Below are 17,257 nucleotides of genomic sequence, written 5' to 3' on the forward strand. Positions count from 1 at the left end.
CTTTGGGTTTAGCTACCTTCAGATTATGTTAATTCCTCCATTTAAGTTGGCATTGGCCTGATGGGTGTGGTGGCACACCTTGAATCCCAGCTACCTGGGAGGCTGAGACAGGAGATCTGCAAGTTGAAGGCCTGCCTGGGCAATTTAAGGAGACTGTGTCTCAAAACAAAAGTTATAAAGGGATGAGGGTGGGTAGTTTGGTGGTAGAGGGCCCCTAAATTCAATCCCTAGTGAAAGAAACAAACAGGTATTGGCCAGAATTAGTTGCCTGTTAGCTGTTTCCTGGTCAGCTTTAATGTTAGAATAACTCAAAGCTCTAGACATGGTGGATCCCTAGTAAAAACAAATTTCATGTGCTGCTTTAGTGTTTTTTTTTTTTATATTTAAAGAAACAAAAGTTTATTATTTTCAAACTGTATAGTTTACAACCAATATGTAAATAAACACTGATATGCAAAATAATGTCAGTTGATTAAAAACAATGACAATTACAGTAGGCTTACATCAAACATGATCATGTAACTGCAGAAATCTTTAAACACAAAAATTTAATTATTAGAACCAGAAGTTGAGGGCATATTAAAGGTATTCTTAATATTATGAGGCCTAGGTGTCAAAAAACTACCAATTCTTGAATGGATTCTACTCTGGAACTGTTTCCTGACTACTTCTTGTTGCATCTCTTTCAGTGTGGAATGAAACCTTTGCTTTAGTGTTAATGCCTACGTTGGTATTGCTTCTCATTCCTGGGCCTTTTTCATTAACAACCATCAGATCAGATCATCTTTTGAGAGGGAATGTGTTTTATGAGTAGCTATTCCCCCCCCCCCCCACAATCATTAATCAGAATTACTTGACCCCACCTTTCCCAGACTATGCTGTCCATTCCTTGCTTGCAAGAATAATTAGATAATCTTTTTTTCCTGGTTAATTAGATAACCTTTTGATAAAACAGACAATCTGCATTTAGGAAGTTACCTTGCCAAAATCTTCTGCTTCGCAAATAATTGGGCAGTGGAGTCAGCAAGCAGCTAGAGGTAACTGTGTTTTATTTTTGAGTGTAGATGGATTGGAGAACACATACTCAGAAAACATGAGAACTTTTTAATGACTTATCCTAAACATTTAAAGCATGCTACATAATTGAACAACAGGGCAAATCCATTTTCCTTCAGATCTGACATTTGGCGCACAGTAATATCTTCTTTCCTCCCTCCCTCCCTCCCTCCCTTCCAGTAGTAGGCTTGGCACCTTCATGACATCTTTGCTGTGTAAATACTGTAGTCAGCCTGCTACCAAAACTTGACCATGGTTACCTCCAGTTCTTTGCTGTCTCTGCTTAACTGCCCAATTATTGTCATTAGCACAGTTCAGCACTGAGCACGTTATTTTCTCAGAATTTCTCTGGTCTTTCTATGGCAGTGTTGTCATTCTAGTTCATTCCTATCTTCAAGTCTCATTAGTGGAGGCTCTTTGGAGTTCCCAGGATGCTTGAAGTGGGACAATGCATAGAGGTAATCAATAAAAAGTAGAGAACTCTTAGTTCCTGACTCCCAAGAAACTGCTTTAAAAATGGGAAAACAGGCTCTGTGATACACCAAAGCATGTGCTTTAGTTAGTGACTGTTTGGTAGGTAGACGGGTCAGAGCGATGCAACTTACTCATCTTTTCTGATTTCACCACTTAAATTTCTGTTTTGCCTTACCAGAATTGATCTATTTAAGACCCAATTAAACTATATAAAGTCCCAGGTGTTCAATTCTGCGACTGTGTCAATGAAATTGACACAGTACATTAAAATAGGTTGTAAATCATAATTATATGATTTATTATCAGGGTTATTAATGATACCAATAATCATGAATATCACACTAATCAGTCACATTACTTTCTTAAAAGACTATAAAAACATAAATATTTTAAAGTTATCATAAATGGTATATTTGTTGCTCAATTTATGTTTCATAAATGGGACGATGGTATACAATGAGTTAAACTCTCATCACCTTGGCAAAAAGGCCCACACAAAGAGAATCCTTTATAACTTATTTGGTGTCTTTAGTTATGACTGAAAGTAAAACTGTAATATAATATACTATTACAATGTGAGTTATGAAGCAGTGGCATCTGTATTTTTCTTTAGAGGTTGTAATAGTAAATTGGATGTTAAATTTATATAGAATATCTTGCCTGTGAATTTTATCTCTTTTAAGGACCCGGGGAATCAGTCAAGGGTAGAGTTGGATGACAGGACATTCTCCTGTAGTAACTGGGTGTTGTCATCCAATTGACTTCTTAGAGTTTCTGTTTTCTTGTTTTGAAAATGGTGTGCTCCTGGGCCAGGCACTGAGGGTTCTCCACATTGCAGTGACCTCCCCACACACCAAGCACCCTTTGAATTCCAAAGAGCCTTCAAAGAGCCTTCACCCATTAGACTTGTAGAAGCACATGCCAGGTGTGAACTCCTTCTTTGAGGTGGACAATGGTTCCTTTCCTAATAATTATTCTAAAACCTTCAGGGAACTGTGGGACAAAAGATTGTGTGAGTTTGACGTTACACAGATTTCAGGGGTATACCAATGTAAAAGATATGTTAGAAGTCAGATTTTCAACACTTGAAGATTGCCAAGTGTTTGACTAAATTTTTTGGCATTTACTGCAAACTTGAATTTTACTTTGTAATCTTCCTGATCACCAGAAGACTTTTGGTCTTAATGACTTTTAATTGGGTGCTTATTTGTGGATGATAAATTCTTGGAAAGAATGACTTTTAGTAGGTACTTTGGTTTCTTTGTTCCTTCTGCTGTGGAGAGAAGGAATAGTAACCATTTGTGGACTGATGAGTTCCTAAAACCAATGCTAAGCACTTACATACATCATTTTATCCAGTATTCATATACTCTAAAAGGTGGCAGTCATCTTTATGGACAGAATATGAAGTGAGAAAGGTTAATACTTTTATCAGGCAAATCATAGGGGCGGGATTTGATTCCATTTAGGTCCTCTTCCAAATGTGGGTCCTACCTTCTGGGGAGATGGTGCTGCCTGGGTAGGGCATACACTCACTGTTAGTCTTGTTCAGGCAAACAACTGGGGAGATATGGGATGGGCTTTGCACAGTAGTAAATAGCAAGTTGACAAAGAAGGTTGTTCCTTTTCATTAACTTATGTGGCCTCTACATTAACTCCAGAAGGTGGCAGTGATTCTGGCTTTGAGATATGAGAACTGAGATATGAGAACTAAGCAGTGGCTGAAGGCCTGGGGGGCAGATTTGGAGCAGGAGTTGGGAGCCAAGTCCTCAGAGCCCAGCCCAGGTCACCCTGGGGCTCTCTTTAGCGAATTGTTCTCTCCCTGAGCTTAGTAGCAAGGGAGCAATTTCCTTGCCAAAGTAGCTGCTGAGAGATAGTGGTGACCACAGAAGTGTGGTAGAGTTCCTCCTCTGAGCAGTTTCACACAGGGAGCCAGGAGGGCTTTTCTGCCTGCCTTCTGCTCCCAAACTCCACCCTTCATTTCCATTCAACATTTTTTTTTGAAACTAAAGAAATATAGAAACTTACTTATAAGACTTGATTCTGTTGGTGGTTTTTCATTTTGAATTTATAATTATTTCTCTTAAGTAATGCCAGAATAAAAAACCAAAAAAAAAAAAAAACCCTGAGTTTATTTTCCAAAAAGAAAAATGATAGCCAGTTTGCCACACTACCATTTCTTAGATTTCTCACCTCTACTTTTCCTGTTCTCCAAGGGAAATATAGAATTAAGCTTCCTGCAGTATTTGTACTGTGAACTGTCCCACCACACCCATTTGCTAGTGAGTTTCTCATTTTCTTTGTTTGAGATTAATGAAGGGCTGTTTGGACTTTGACTCTCCTCAAGATGTTAATTATATGTTTCAAAATCATGTGTTCTGTTAAAAATCACTTGCTCATAGCCTTGGAAAGAAACTGGAGGCAAGGAGTTGCTTCAGGGTGCAGAATATTGTTTTGGAGGCCTTGGGAAATAAATCTTAGGAGTTAGTTCATTTACCACCAAGACATATTTAGTCAGTGTATATAAACAAAAGAAGTCACAGTGTGCCTGGACATTATTTGTCCCAGATGGAGTTTAAACTTGGCTCACTATACTGCACTGATGTCATGGTGCATAAACTGGCCCCGAATTAGACGTGCATAGAATCAGCTATGTGTTTGTATGTGTTCAGGGCATGCAGGGAGGAGGGGCGTGGCTGGCTGGAAAATCCTTGTCACATTTTTCCTTCGCACTCTACAGAGACTAGTGTCAGTCCTGAGTTTGGACTTGGCGCAGAATGAGGGAAGAATTGGAATGATCTGCTGTTCATTTGTTCAAGTTGGTATGTGTATGTACTCAAGGATGTGATTCTTCCAAGATTGAGAATAAAAGTGCGTGTGACTTTCCAACATTTTCTTAACAGAGCTTTAGTACTAGATCTAGCTTTATATTAGAAAGAAACATCTGAAAGAATTTTTTTTTCTTTTCTTTCTTTCTTTTTTTTTTTTGTGGTATCTGAAATTGAATGCAGGGCCTTGCACACACTAGGCTGTACTCTAACTACTGAACTATGTCTCCAGCTCTGAAGCATTACATTTTGAAAAAGCACTTTCAATCTGTTTGCCTTGAAATCTTAAATCTGGATAGTTTCTTTAAACTTTTTATTAGTTTTAAGTATCCAACTGTTTCATTTTGTTTCCCTGGATTTTGTGCTAGATAATATCTCAAACTAATTTCTTTAAGGTCTAAAAAGACAAATACCTGATGTTTCTTGGAGATGTTAAAGAAGAGTTTAATTCTTCCATGTGCTTTGACAGAGCAGCCTTTGGGTCAGAAAATAACCAGAGAGGGAGTGTCTTCTCCTGAACTTTAGAAAATTGTTACATTCTGTGGTGTTACTGTTATTACTTTGTCTTGATGATTTGCTTTATGATAATCTTAATCAGAAGCATTTCCAAGTAATCCAAACCATTTTATAGTTGTAAGGGGCTTAGATTTCAGAACTTCGGTGAATAGATTCCGAAGTTACTCTGTTGCTGGGATCTAAGGAAGCTGAACAGATAGATACTGGTGTGTGATGAGCTAGGAGGTGAATCTTTCCAAGGAGAGCCAGAATGTTTCTCCAACAGAAGCTCTGGACAGAGGTGGGAATTGGCTGTTTTTGGTTTTTATTGAGAACATGAAACAGCAGATTTGATAAAAATTTTTTTGGGGGTGTCTCATTTTTATTAATTAAGACTTTGTCACTGTTAGGGTTTTGAAGAAAGTATTAATAACAGTTTTGTATAGAGCTTATATTATGGTTAACGGCCTGCCCTAGGCTGCTCTGTTCTGTGGAGCAGACTAGACTGTGAGGTAGTTAATCATTTTTACAGGTGAGGAAATGAGGGATGGACAGGCTATGTGGCCTGCCTGGCAGAGCTGGGACTCAACTTCATCTGTCTCACTTGCTCTTCTCACTATGGATCTTGTGAATACATCCCTAGTTGTCTCCTAGTTGATTTTTAAACAGCTCAAAGATGAGTTGAAGCTAAAGGAGGCTAGCAGAGAGTGACTTAACTATTCAGTTTTTATATACTTGTAATGTTACTCAGAAGACAGCTCTGACCTGAACCCTTTCTAATTTTAAATTTAGTATGGCGGGAAAAAGAAACTTAAACATGTAATAGCATGTACTTATATTTTGAAATGTTGAATGTCTTTAGGATTCAGTTTTTTCAATTAAAAATTTTTTTAATTGAAAAAACTGAATATATATATAAATATATATATAATATGATAAAGGTAAAATTATAATGTCAAGAAATAACTCAATAATATATATATATATAATATATAATGTATGTATATATATAAATATGATAAAGGTAAAATTATAATGTCAAGAAATAAGAAACTCAACTAACTGGTTTAAAATAGAATTACTTAGAAATCAAAGATATTTCGGGGTATGATTAATGTTGGACTTTTGAAAGAAAGTAGTGTACTGATTCTCCGAGACTCAGAATTTTGTTTTGCAGTATTTCCCCTCATACTCCTTTCTGTTTGGTCAGCAAAGCAATGGAAAACATTGTAGGTGGGAAAGAATAGTCCACTGCGACTCGACTACTTGAGAAGTTGCATGAGGTAAAGGGAAGGAGTACTAGGCTGGCTGTTGAATGCTTTTGGAAATTAGTTTTTTAGAGCAAAACCCAAGAAACCAAAGAGAAACAAATACCAAGGGACAGAAAAAGCCTAGAAGGAAAAGGCATGAGAGAGACATGCAGGTGGCAGCACTGATGGAAATGAGAATGGCAGAAGATAACAGGATTATAGTGATATGAGGTAGCTGTGGCTTGGAGAGCCATACACATTACCTCCACAATTTTAGGAACCCCCGTGTTGGTAGAAAGGTTGAGGGGAACTGTACTGCAGCATGCCCTGAGATCTGGATAGCCATAGCATTTGATCTATTAGTTATTTTTACAAATTCTTATGGTGGAATTCCTGAATTACATTGCAGATGGATGTTTCACCAACATCTTTTTGCTGGGCTCCACAGGTCTAGTGTTGGCCTCTAAGTTTGAGTTCTCACTGTTGTGAGTTGTCTACTAATGCAGCTGTATTGCTGTTCACAGGATAAAGTCCAGAATTTTAAGTAGATCCAACAAGACTGTTTTGAGAAAGCCCTGTCTGCCCCTGCAGTTTTTATCTTTGTCCCTCTGTCCTGTTTACGTATCCTGACAGCCATGTCAGAATTCTATCCTTTGTTAAACACATCACACTATTCAGGCCTCTGTGTTTACTTGTACAATTGTTCTTTTGCTTATCCATTTGCATTCTCCAATATGCCCCAACCCCTTTTTTTGTAGCATGGGGGAGAGAACCCAGGGATGCTCTACCACTGAGCTACATCCCAGCCCTCTTTATTTTTTATTTTGAGATAGGATCTCCCTAAATAGTGAGACTGGCCTCAAACTTGGTGATCTTCCTGCCTCAGCTGGGATTACAGGTGTGTGTCACTGTGCTGTGACTATTCTTCCTTTAAATGTCACTCCCAACTACAACTTCTCCTGATTTCTAGATGGTTTCATCAGTTTCTATAGCACTTACCAGCATATAATCATATTTTGTTACAGGTAAGCATATTTCTGTACTATAGCACCAACACACAAGATGGGTAGGATTTCATCAATCCCATATAGAATCATCAGTGCTTAATAAAGTGCCTGGCAGTAGGTGTTAACTCAGTAAATATTTGTAAAGTTGAATGGAATGACTAAGGTTTTGGTAATTGCATTATGTTTTGATTTAATAAAGGGTAATATAATCTATGCAAAGTCAAGGTCTGAATAGGTGATATATTCTATACATTGGGGTGGGGAGGGATCTTTCTTTCTCTTCCCTCAAACCCTTCCAAAATTCTAGAACTATGTTAATGAACACAAAAATAAGGTAACAATAGTATTAATTTCAAGCAATTAAGAAATTTTAGAAATATGGAGAAGTTGATTATAAAATGATTCTAATGACAAAATATGGGAAAATAATATTCTGTCAGAAAGATAGGATCATTGTTTATGAGCATATTCTTTTCTTAAATCTTAAGGAGAAGAACAGTGTTATCTGCATACATAACCAACACTAAAATGGGTTTAAAAAGTGGTAGACTATTGGAATATAGGCAGTTAAATAACTTTCCTCACTGGTCCAATGATTGCAAAATTAACAGTTGCTTGTTTAGGTTCAATGAAGTTTCATTGTAGAGCTGTGTGACATTAATTAGCACATCAGTGGGGGATCATGTTGCTCAGCCTCAGCTGATCAAAACCAGACATGAGGTAGCTGGATCTAAATGGAGTGAGATGTGCTAGATTCAGTGTGCAGAGCATATTAACTGTTGAGTTGAGCTGGTAGGTTGGAAGTGGCCTTAGCTGCTGATTCCCATTATTGTGGCCAAAACCCAGCTTGAGAATTCAGGTGTAGGGAAGACAAGTTATATTTTTGGCTTTCAACTGCTCTTAGAAAAATGTATTTAATAAAACAAAAGGAAAACTATTTAAATAGTCATGGTGGTGCTCCAATCCTGTATGGATGTTTGGCAATTATTACTCTTGGGGAAGGTACTACCATAAAGCTTACTTGGAATTTTGGCCTTTTATGTTCTTGGTCTTTGTTTTGAAAGTCCTATAATCGAAATTCAAATTCAGGTGTTTATGGCTGTCTTAAAAGAGGCTTTTAACTTAATTTGGGCCCTCTATATTACATTTTTGTCCATTTAGGTTCATGCTATATTTATATTCTTAACACTCAGCAGCTCTTATTATAATAGAATCCCTTTATTCAAGGCAGTGTGCAATTAGGGGTAGTAAAAATGTACAGATTTTTGTAAATTACCATTGTATTTTCTTTACCACTGTCTTTAAATGGTTTATTTTTATTTAAATGACCTCTTTTTAGGACCTCCAACTCCTTATCCCAGGTAATTCCCTTTCATCAGCACAAAAAGGACAGCACTTTGTGTTGTCTAGGGCTCTGTCTCCAGTGCCTAGAGGAATACCTGAGTCATCCTGGCACTCACCAGTATTTGCTGAATGAAGTCAGAGACAGTGCTCTGAGAGCATTTATCATTGAACTCTTCCATGTGAATATATTCTCTGCAGGCATAAAATTGTGTGATTTCAGTGCATAAAAACATCCCACTTGATTCATCTGTTTTCTCTTTTGGTAGTAGTTATCCCAGTCTATTTTTGTTAATGACATGTGACTTTGGGAAGCATGAGGGCTTGTAATGCAGTCTTCCCAGAAATCATCTTTTATTTTTCTCATGCGTAATGTTGGGCCATGAGTAGTGGCATCTAGCGATTGGATTATTATAGTATTAGCTCATTAGTCTGTCTGTCCAATATAAAAGTTAGGATCCCTCACAACCCAATGGCCCTATCCTAATTGTAGGGTAGGGGGTTCTGCTTCTGGGAGTGAGCACAGATTTCCTGGAAGAAAACTTGTCCTACATCTTTAAGGGATGTGCCTTTGATCAGTTAGTGGTATTCTTTTATTAGGGAAGTTTTTTGAAGCATCACCATAGAGAAGTGACCTTGTGAAACTCATGCCATTTAGAGGGGGAGTGGTGTTATGGAAGAGGAGAGCATGCATTTTGGTCAGGCAAGATTGGATTCCAGTGCTGGCTCAGATACTTTGTAGTTTAATGGCTTTGAACAAATTTCTTGTGTTCTTTTAAGTCTCAATTTTCCCATCTGTAAATCTGGTTAATAATCAGCATAAAAATCAGCATATCTGGCTGACCATATAACTATTTTTGTAGACAGTGTAGAAAAAAATCTGGAAAAAGAACTTGATAAAGTAGACTGCATCATGCTCAATCAATTTTATAAATGTGAAAAGTCTGAGGAAGGAGACAACATTTTAACCTTATGTCCTTTGAGGAAATCGGAATATTAAAATTTGGGGTCACTAGAAATAATCTCAAAGAAGCCCAGCAAGAATCAAAGGAAGATCATTTACCTTTCTAGTTATGCTGACCCCTGAGGTACTTCACCTGTGAGTGTGTCCTTGTACCTTGACCTGGTGTTTGTTTAAATCCTCTTGGAGGCTTCTTCTTGTTTACTCATTTCCTGCCATTTTGGATTCAGGCCTCAGGGGGAGATGGGAGAGCATGGTGAGCTGATCAATACTTTTCCCATTACTGTGCAGTGCCTTTTTCGTCTGCCTGCTCACATTTTTAATCCTGGGTAGTTTTCTTCATGTGTATTATTAGCCCAAAGAAAATTTTTAGTCATTTGTAACACATCATTTCCCTTTTCCTAATTGGGAGAAAAGAGAGGGATCTAAGAGAACAAATAATGTATGCATTTCAGTTTTGCCTGAGGCCAGCTGTGGTCTGGGACCTGGAGACTAGAATCTCAAAGGTGTGTATGGATGGGTAGTAAGTTTGGTAATCTAGGATGAGAGCATATGAGGGAGAGGATGGGGAAGAAAGAGACCAGAAAATAGTAGCACCAGGCTTAGGTACTACTGCTCCTTTCACGCAGGCAAAGGTCAATTTTTAAAAGCTATTATGGGCTATGGCTCAGTGGTAGAACACTTGCCTAGCATGTATGAGTGCTTGGTTTAATTCCCAGCAAATCCCTTCCCCCACCCCACAATCAAATAAAATCAAATCTGTCAGATATTCCTGAATGGAGCCTTGACTTACATGGGACTCTGGCAGCTTTTAGGTTGTATCACGTTTCCTCCCTTATCATAAATGTTGGCTCCAAGGGAAGAGTTCATTTATACATGAAACACCTAAGTAAGTATAAGAGTAAGACAGCCTTCACAAATTGTGGTCAGTGGAAAGAAATTTCTGGAAGCAAAATGAGGTCTCTTCCTGGAATGGTCCAGGTACTGGACTGAACCTTTTTTTTTTAGAGAGAGAGAGAGAGAGAGAGAGAGAGAGAGAGAGAGAGAATTTTTTTAATATTTATTTTTAGTTTTCGGTGGACACAACATCTTTATTTTTTTTATTTTTATGTGGTGCTGAGGATCGAACCCAGCGCCCTGCGCATGCCAGGCAAGCACGCTACTGCTTGAGCCACATCCCCAGCCCTCGACTGAACCTTTAAGAGTACTGCAAATACAATATTTTTGCTGTGGGTTAGTGAGTACTGCTCTTCTAGCAAAAGTTTTTTTTTTTTTTTTTTCTTGTGGAGGTGGGGGGAGGTGTCAGGGACTGAACTGAGGGGCCCTCAACCACTGAGCCACATCCCCAGCCTTAATTTGTGTTTTATTTAGGGACTGTGTTGCTTAGAGCCTCGCTTTTGCTGAGGCTGGCTTTGAACTTGCCATCCTCTTGCCTCAGCCTTCTAAGCTGCTGAGATTACAGGCATGCACCACTGTGCCCAGCTAGTAGAATGTTTTTGATGGACTGATACACACTACAATGATTGCTTAGGTGTCTGTGATTTTCTTTTATTTGAGGCATAAATCAGAAATTTGCCTCCAGGAGTAGTCTTAGATGTTATTGCTTTTCTGGTTAATCAGCCAAGCAAAATGTAAATTGCAGAAGTAGCTTTTCTTTTTTTTTCTTCTGATGAGTAAAAAACAGTTGAATTTAGATTTATATCTGTGAGGAAAGATTTGCTACATCCTCTTTCAGTCTGCTTCTTGGGTAAAGCATTCCCAGGATGCTGTGTTCAGCCATTTGCTCAATTATATTAATTCTAAATCTTGTTTTATTGTTTTGTTAGACTTTGGAAGAGTGGTCACTTATTTTTCATTAAGCCTTGATAAACTGCCTTGTGTTTATTTTGGGCTTCTTGGTTCAGGTAGCATTAATGGATTTGAAACAGATCCGATGAAGCAATAGTACCCTGAGGTATGCTTCTATGCTTTTGATCAGTGTGGTTCTTTTTTAACATCTCTGGGGAAGAAAATCTATCAGTGATTAAAATCTTTGCCTTTTTCTTCTTCTCTGACAAGACACAGAATATAGCATGAATTGGTTTAAAGTTGTCTTTGAGAAAGCAGGAAATGGTCAGTCAGTGGACAAAAAATGAGATTTGGACAGCTATGTTATGTTTTATGTTTTGTATTTAAGAAAACTTGCAGCATTTAGGTTTGCTTTTTTTGTGTGTGTGCACGCGGGGGGGGGGGGGGCAGAGACAGACACTGGTATGATATAATACAAAAGGTCAGATGCCCTAGCCTGCCAAGGTGTGACTCATGCTCCTCAGGGCTGCGTGATGCAAGGCCTGTTGCGGGAACTCATTCATGTCTGTTGGCGGGCAGGTCACTGGAGCTGGTGCGTCAAAACGTTATTTTTATCTCTGCTTATTGACAGTGAAAGCAGCAAGGTGGCCAGCCTCCCTCAGTAGAACATAACACTTTCCTTTAAACTATCTTTGCAAATATGAATATAGTTTGTTCAAATAGTGGCTTTTGCTTTTACTAAGAAACGTTGGTATTGGGACACGAGATTTGCCTGGCTTCTGAGGTAAATTGGTAGATTATAATCTGGTTGCCATTATAATCTGGTTGCCATAGCAGGTCAGCAGCAGTGAAAATTACAGAAACTAAACATTTGAAGAGAGGTATTTTGTTAGAATGCTTAAAAGCCCTTTACTTACTGTCTTTCTCCTTGAAGAAGTAGGATAGGAATCAGAAGTTGAGCTCAATAAGCAGAGCCGGGAAGGCACTAGTGGATTTGGATGCCTCCAGGCCACATTTGAATGTGGCCTGTAGTGTCAGCAACCACTAAGGAAGGGTTACACTTTTTGTGCAATATACAAGGCAGATAATGTGACAATCTGGAGCGTACCCCACTTCGGAAATCCTTTTTCTTGCCTGGGACTTTCCATAATACTGGTGAATTGTATTTTCAGAACCAACAGTCAAGGATACATTGCCTGACAATTATAAGTGAGGTAGAAGAGAATATATCAATTTGGAGTTGTCAAAGAATATGGGACACAGAGTCTTGGTGCCCATTAAACCCCCCCCCCAATTAATCCCAGAGGCATATATTACATACTTATTCCTAGAGCTGTAAACACAAAGCAGATGGTTTCTGCTCTGTTACAGTGATGCTAGAATTTGTACATGGACTTCTAAAAAGACAAGTATAATTTGGCCTGTATTTATGTAGAAACAGAGTTAACTCAGATGATTTTCATGTTAAATAACTTTAAAAGCTCAGTTTCAAAAAAGCAATTGAATTTTTTTTTAATCATTCTAGAGATCTGAGGGATTTCCTTTTGAGTCCTTAAAATGGCACAGTGTGTTTACATTTGTGAGAACTTGTACACTGAAGACTCGAGGATTATTTGCATGGTTATTGTACAGGAAAAACAAATTGCCTTGAGGTAGTTTATCATTTATAATAATGAGAAGCACAAGGAATGAAGCTTAGACTGTTTCCTCCTGAATGACCTCCCCACCCAGTTCATGTACTTTCTAATTAAAAAAATTTAATAACCTAAGCCATGTCTTCTATGGTGAATTATTGTAAGAAGCAAAAGACATGGATATTAAAAGTTTAGTTTTTAAAGGTGAAATGAGTTTTACATATATTATGGTACATATAGTAAATAAAGTTGACTGAAATTGCATCTTATGAAAGCTTATTTTCAAAAATTAAAATAATTCTGTGCAGTTTTTCTTATGATTTATGACTTCCATTCTTTCAATAAAGATAGTTATTGAGCATTTATTCTATGCCAGGCACACAGCTAGACAGTCAGATCTTATCCGTAAAGCACCTTGATTAATGAAGGAAAGACAGCGAAATCATTGCTTAGCTAATTAATTGCAATTGTAAGTTCTAGGAAGAACTAAGAGTGTTTTTTTTTTTTTTTTTTTTTTTTTTAAAGAACATCTATTGGGGCCCAGGCTTGCTCTGAGAGTCAGAGGCTATTTCTTTAGCTCAGGGGAATGAGTAGACATTAGCTGATCAGGGAAGGAATAATCTATGTGGTGGGCAGAGATGAGCAAGGAGACAACAGTGTACTTGGTAGTTTCAAGCCAAGAAGGCATGAACACTGATACCTATCAGATTCTAAAAGTATATATTTTAATAGTGCTAGTCTTGCACCTGATAATTTTTAACTATAGTTTTAAAGTTTGGATTATGACCTTTAATTTATATTAGATGTAAATTAGTGATTTTTCCCTTTATTATCCTTTAATTAGAGCTAAATTGTGAGGCTGTTGAAAGAGCATATTTTGCCATTGTCACTCATAGGCTAGTCTTTTGGAAGTAATCTACTTATATCAAATGTTTAGATAACTGAAACACTACCTCTAGGTAATAAACTTAAACATGTGAAGCTGGTTGTTGTGGTGCACATCTGTAATCACAGCTATTCAGGAGGCTGAGGCAGGAGGATTTCAAGTTTGAGGCTAGCCCTAGGCAATTGAAACAGAAAAGTCTGGGGATGTGACTTAGAGTTACAATGTTTGCAGCATAAGCAAGGCCCTGGATTAAATCCTTAGCACCACAAAAACACAAAACAAAACAGCTGAGTATTTGGTGGGACTTATTTATAATATTACTAACTTATCTTGTACAGGTCATCATTTCTTCAGGATCTTATACCCAGATACTTCTTTTTTGCCACTTTTAATTTTTAGGAATTGCTTTGTATTGTTATGTAGTAGAATCTTATAACTCAGATTAGTAATAGACACTTGGGAGCAGAATACAACAATGTCATGTCATAACTTCATTTCTACGTGCAGTTTTCATTTATAAATAAAGTGTTGCTGTTTTGTTTTTGTTGTTTTTTTTTTTAGAGAGAGAGAGAGAGAATTTTTTAAATATTTATTTTTCAGTTTTCGGCGGACACAACATCTTTATTTTATTTTATGTGGTGCTGAGGATCGAACCCAGTGCCCCGCGCATGCCAGGCGAGCGCCTTACCGCTTGAGCCACATCCCCAGCCCAAGTGTTGTGTTTTAATTTATGAAAGAGAAAAAGAAGTTGTGCTTTCCAAACAAAAGACATCTTAAAATTGATATAAGTAATGTAGTAGGAATCACTTGACTAACTTTAAATGCACATATCCTTTTTCCCTCAAAGTTTGAACCAGGTTTAAGATTTATACCCTAAGTTTTGCATTTATACAAGGTATCTGTGTGATATACTTCCTTCATACTGCTTAAATTTAGATAATAAAACTTGAAGAAAATTTCAGGTTTACTAGTATTAAATTGAAATTTGTGTGTTACTTTGGCAGGTTATTCTCGTTCAAGTTAATCCAGGTGAGACTTTTACAATAAGAGCGGAGGATGGAACACTTCAGTGCATTCAAGGTAAGGAAGTTTTGGTAAACATTCAAATCAAAGGATTTTTTTTCCCTTATTTTAAAGAAGGAGGTTTTTCTTACACGTGTGCATGATTTTCTAGAGGTAAAAATGTATCTTTTCCCTGAAAAATTGTCTCAAATTATGATGCTATGCAGATGATGCATTTAGTAGTAAAATACATATTGGATATCTAGTTATCACTGATTAAATGGTCACTCCAAAATTAATGACTTTAAACAGCAACAATCTTCGTTTCTATGGATCCTAGGGCTCAGGACTTCTCAGAAAGCTAAGGTCAAAGTGTGGGACAGGGCTCAGTTGTCTTAAGACAAGTCTGTACATGGATATTCTAGCCTCACTTTGGTTGTTGGCAGCATTTAGTTTTTGGGGGGCCATTAGAAAGTTTTACTCAGTTCCTTGTTAAATGGGTCTCTCTGTGGGGACGGGGCTTATTTTCTGGCAGCTGGCTTCATCAGAGCATTTAACTAGAAGGCAAGAGGGAGTCAGTAGGGCCAGCTCACTGTCAGGAAAGAGAATTAAATAAGGGTGTTAATACCAGGAGGCAGTCATTGGAGGCCATGGTTAGAAAGCTGCCCACCACAGCTTTACCCGTTGGCATCCAGTGTCCTTTCCATGTGCAGAATGCCCTCTCCAAAGATTTCCAGGAATATTACCCTTTTTAGCATCAGCTGAGTCTTGAACCTTGTCATCTGAAGAAGCTGCTTGTGTAAGTGAGGCTCCTTAATATAGTATATTAGGCCTGGGATACAATGGAGGGCTGTATATCACCTATAAGCAAGGGGAAGACTAGGCAGAATATCTCCCACCGTACAGATAGAGTTCTTCAGATGTTTTATGAGTATATGACTTAACTTCACAACCACAGTCCTTTTACTTTGACCCCCATCTAAAGATTGGAAATATGGTCAGTTTCCATCCTCCCACCCTCCACTCCCAGCACATTCTTGGGGGTCTTTCTTAGTTCAGCTTTGAAAACATCAAGCCTTCTAGGCACCTAGTTTTGTTTACTCCTGCAGAAGGCATGGTTTGTGGTAGCTTCTTCTGGCAGCTATTGGGATTATGGCAAATAGTAAATTGACATGTAACTTAGATCAGTATTAGGTTATTTGATTGGACTGTAAACTCATCAGAGGACTTGTTTGCAATACATAAACAAATGAGAGGAAATGCCCATCAGTTTAGTTTCCTATAATGAGCTGTATAGAAACAGTTGGTTTTTCCATTACATTCCTTAATGAAACAGCATGGTGCTTTGTAGTTCCATTACTTCTTTTGTATCTTTAAAAACAAAAATATACAACATTCTTTTAAAATTAATGAGTACATTTTTAAAGAATTCAAGCCCAATGAGTATTAATTAGAGTTAATCTGAAATGATTTTTATCAATGATTTTTACTGGCTGAATTTCTCTCTAATAAGTGGATATTGTCATCTTTGAAAACCTCAACCTATTTTGTATTAGATAAAATCACACTAGAAAAGCTAGATGAAAAATTACCTATATAGTATAAATTTGAGGTTTTCAGTTTAGTAAGAAAATAGTTGAGTCTCTGGTCATGGTAACATTGGCATCCTATGACAGACCCTGTTCCTGTAGAACCAACTGTTTATAATAGAATCTATGAAGGCAAATTGTTGCATAGAGCAATGTATATATAAAATCTAGTCTTTAATGACACCTGAGTTCACTTTTTGGAAAACTTGTAGTTTATTTCTAAGGAGTTTGCACATGTGTGTATATTCTCATAGTTAGCTTTTCCCTGGCATTTTTTTTTTTTAATCTATGTCAGTAACTAGTATATGCCACAGGAAATGCTGCAATATATTGCTCTGTTCACAATGGGAGCTTTGTATTTATTTATGATAATACTTGGAGATAAGTGACACTGACACTCTTGCAGTGATTTAAAAAATGCCTTTGACTAAAGAAGAATTGTGAATCCCATTTATTTTTGGCTCCCCTGGCCTTCCTTGTCTTCGTTTTCTTCTGAGACCCAGATACTTCCATTATCTTCATTTGGTTCATGGAGATATCTGGCCCAGTTAATTGAAATGGCCCAGGACAGAATGGGAAGGGCCAGGGCCAGGAACCAAGTACTGTGCTGGGATTGGGAAGCACTGTGACAATAGGGTGAACTTCAGAAACCCGAAGGAAAGTTGCCTGATAGGCTGAACCCCAAGTCTTGACCCATTGACTGCCACCAATGTGTAACAGGCAGTCACCCAGGCACAAAATTCAAAAGCCTTTATTGGAGTTCCAGCATGAGTTAGTGATGCTTCCCTCCACATGGGTAAAGTAGAGCAGTGTAGGATGTGGAAACAGGTGATGTGTTTGTAAATTCCAGTGCATGTTATGCCATCCTTAACTCTCACTGTGGTTTCATCTCTGCTGTTGCTATCCTGTGCATTTTCTCATTTAGAGTATAGTAGGTACACTTGAA

At 37.7% G+C, this 17,257-nt stretch overlaps 1 protein-coding gene across 5 annotated transcripts in view; it reads left to right on the forward strand.

The window, feature by feature from the left end:
- Positions 1–17,257, forward strand: part of Fndc3b (fibronectin type III domain containing 3B) — a 335,107-nt gene that overhangs the window by 81,251 nt on the left and 236,599 nt on the right. For all 5 annotated transcript variants that reach the window (XM_026394977.2, XM_077795313.1, XM_026394979.2 and 2 more), the window contains exon 3: positions 14,725–14,800. In XM_026394977.2, coding sequence (XP_026250762.1) covers positions 14,725–14,800 — 76 coding nt within the window. The remainder of the gene's footprint in view (positions 1–14,724; positions 14,801–17,257) is intronic.

The sequence above is a fragment of the Urocitellus parryii genome, chromosome 2, assembly GCF_045843805.1.
Source record: "Urocitellus parryii isolate mUroPar1 chromosome 2, mUroPar1.hap1, whole genome shotgun sequence".
NCBI lineage: Eukaryota > Metazoa > Chordata > Mammalia > Rodentia > Sciuridae > Urocitellus > Urocitellus parryii.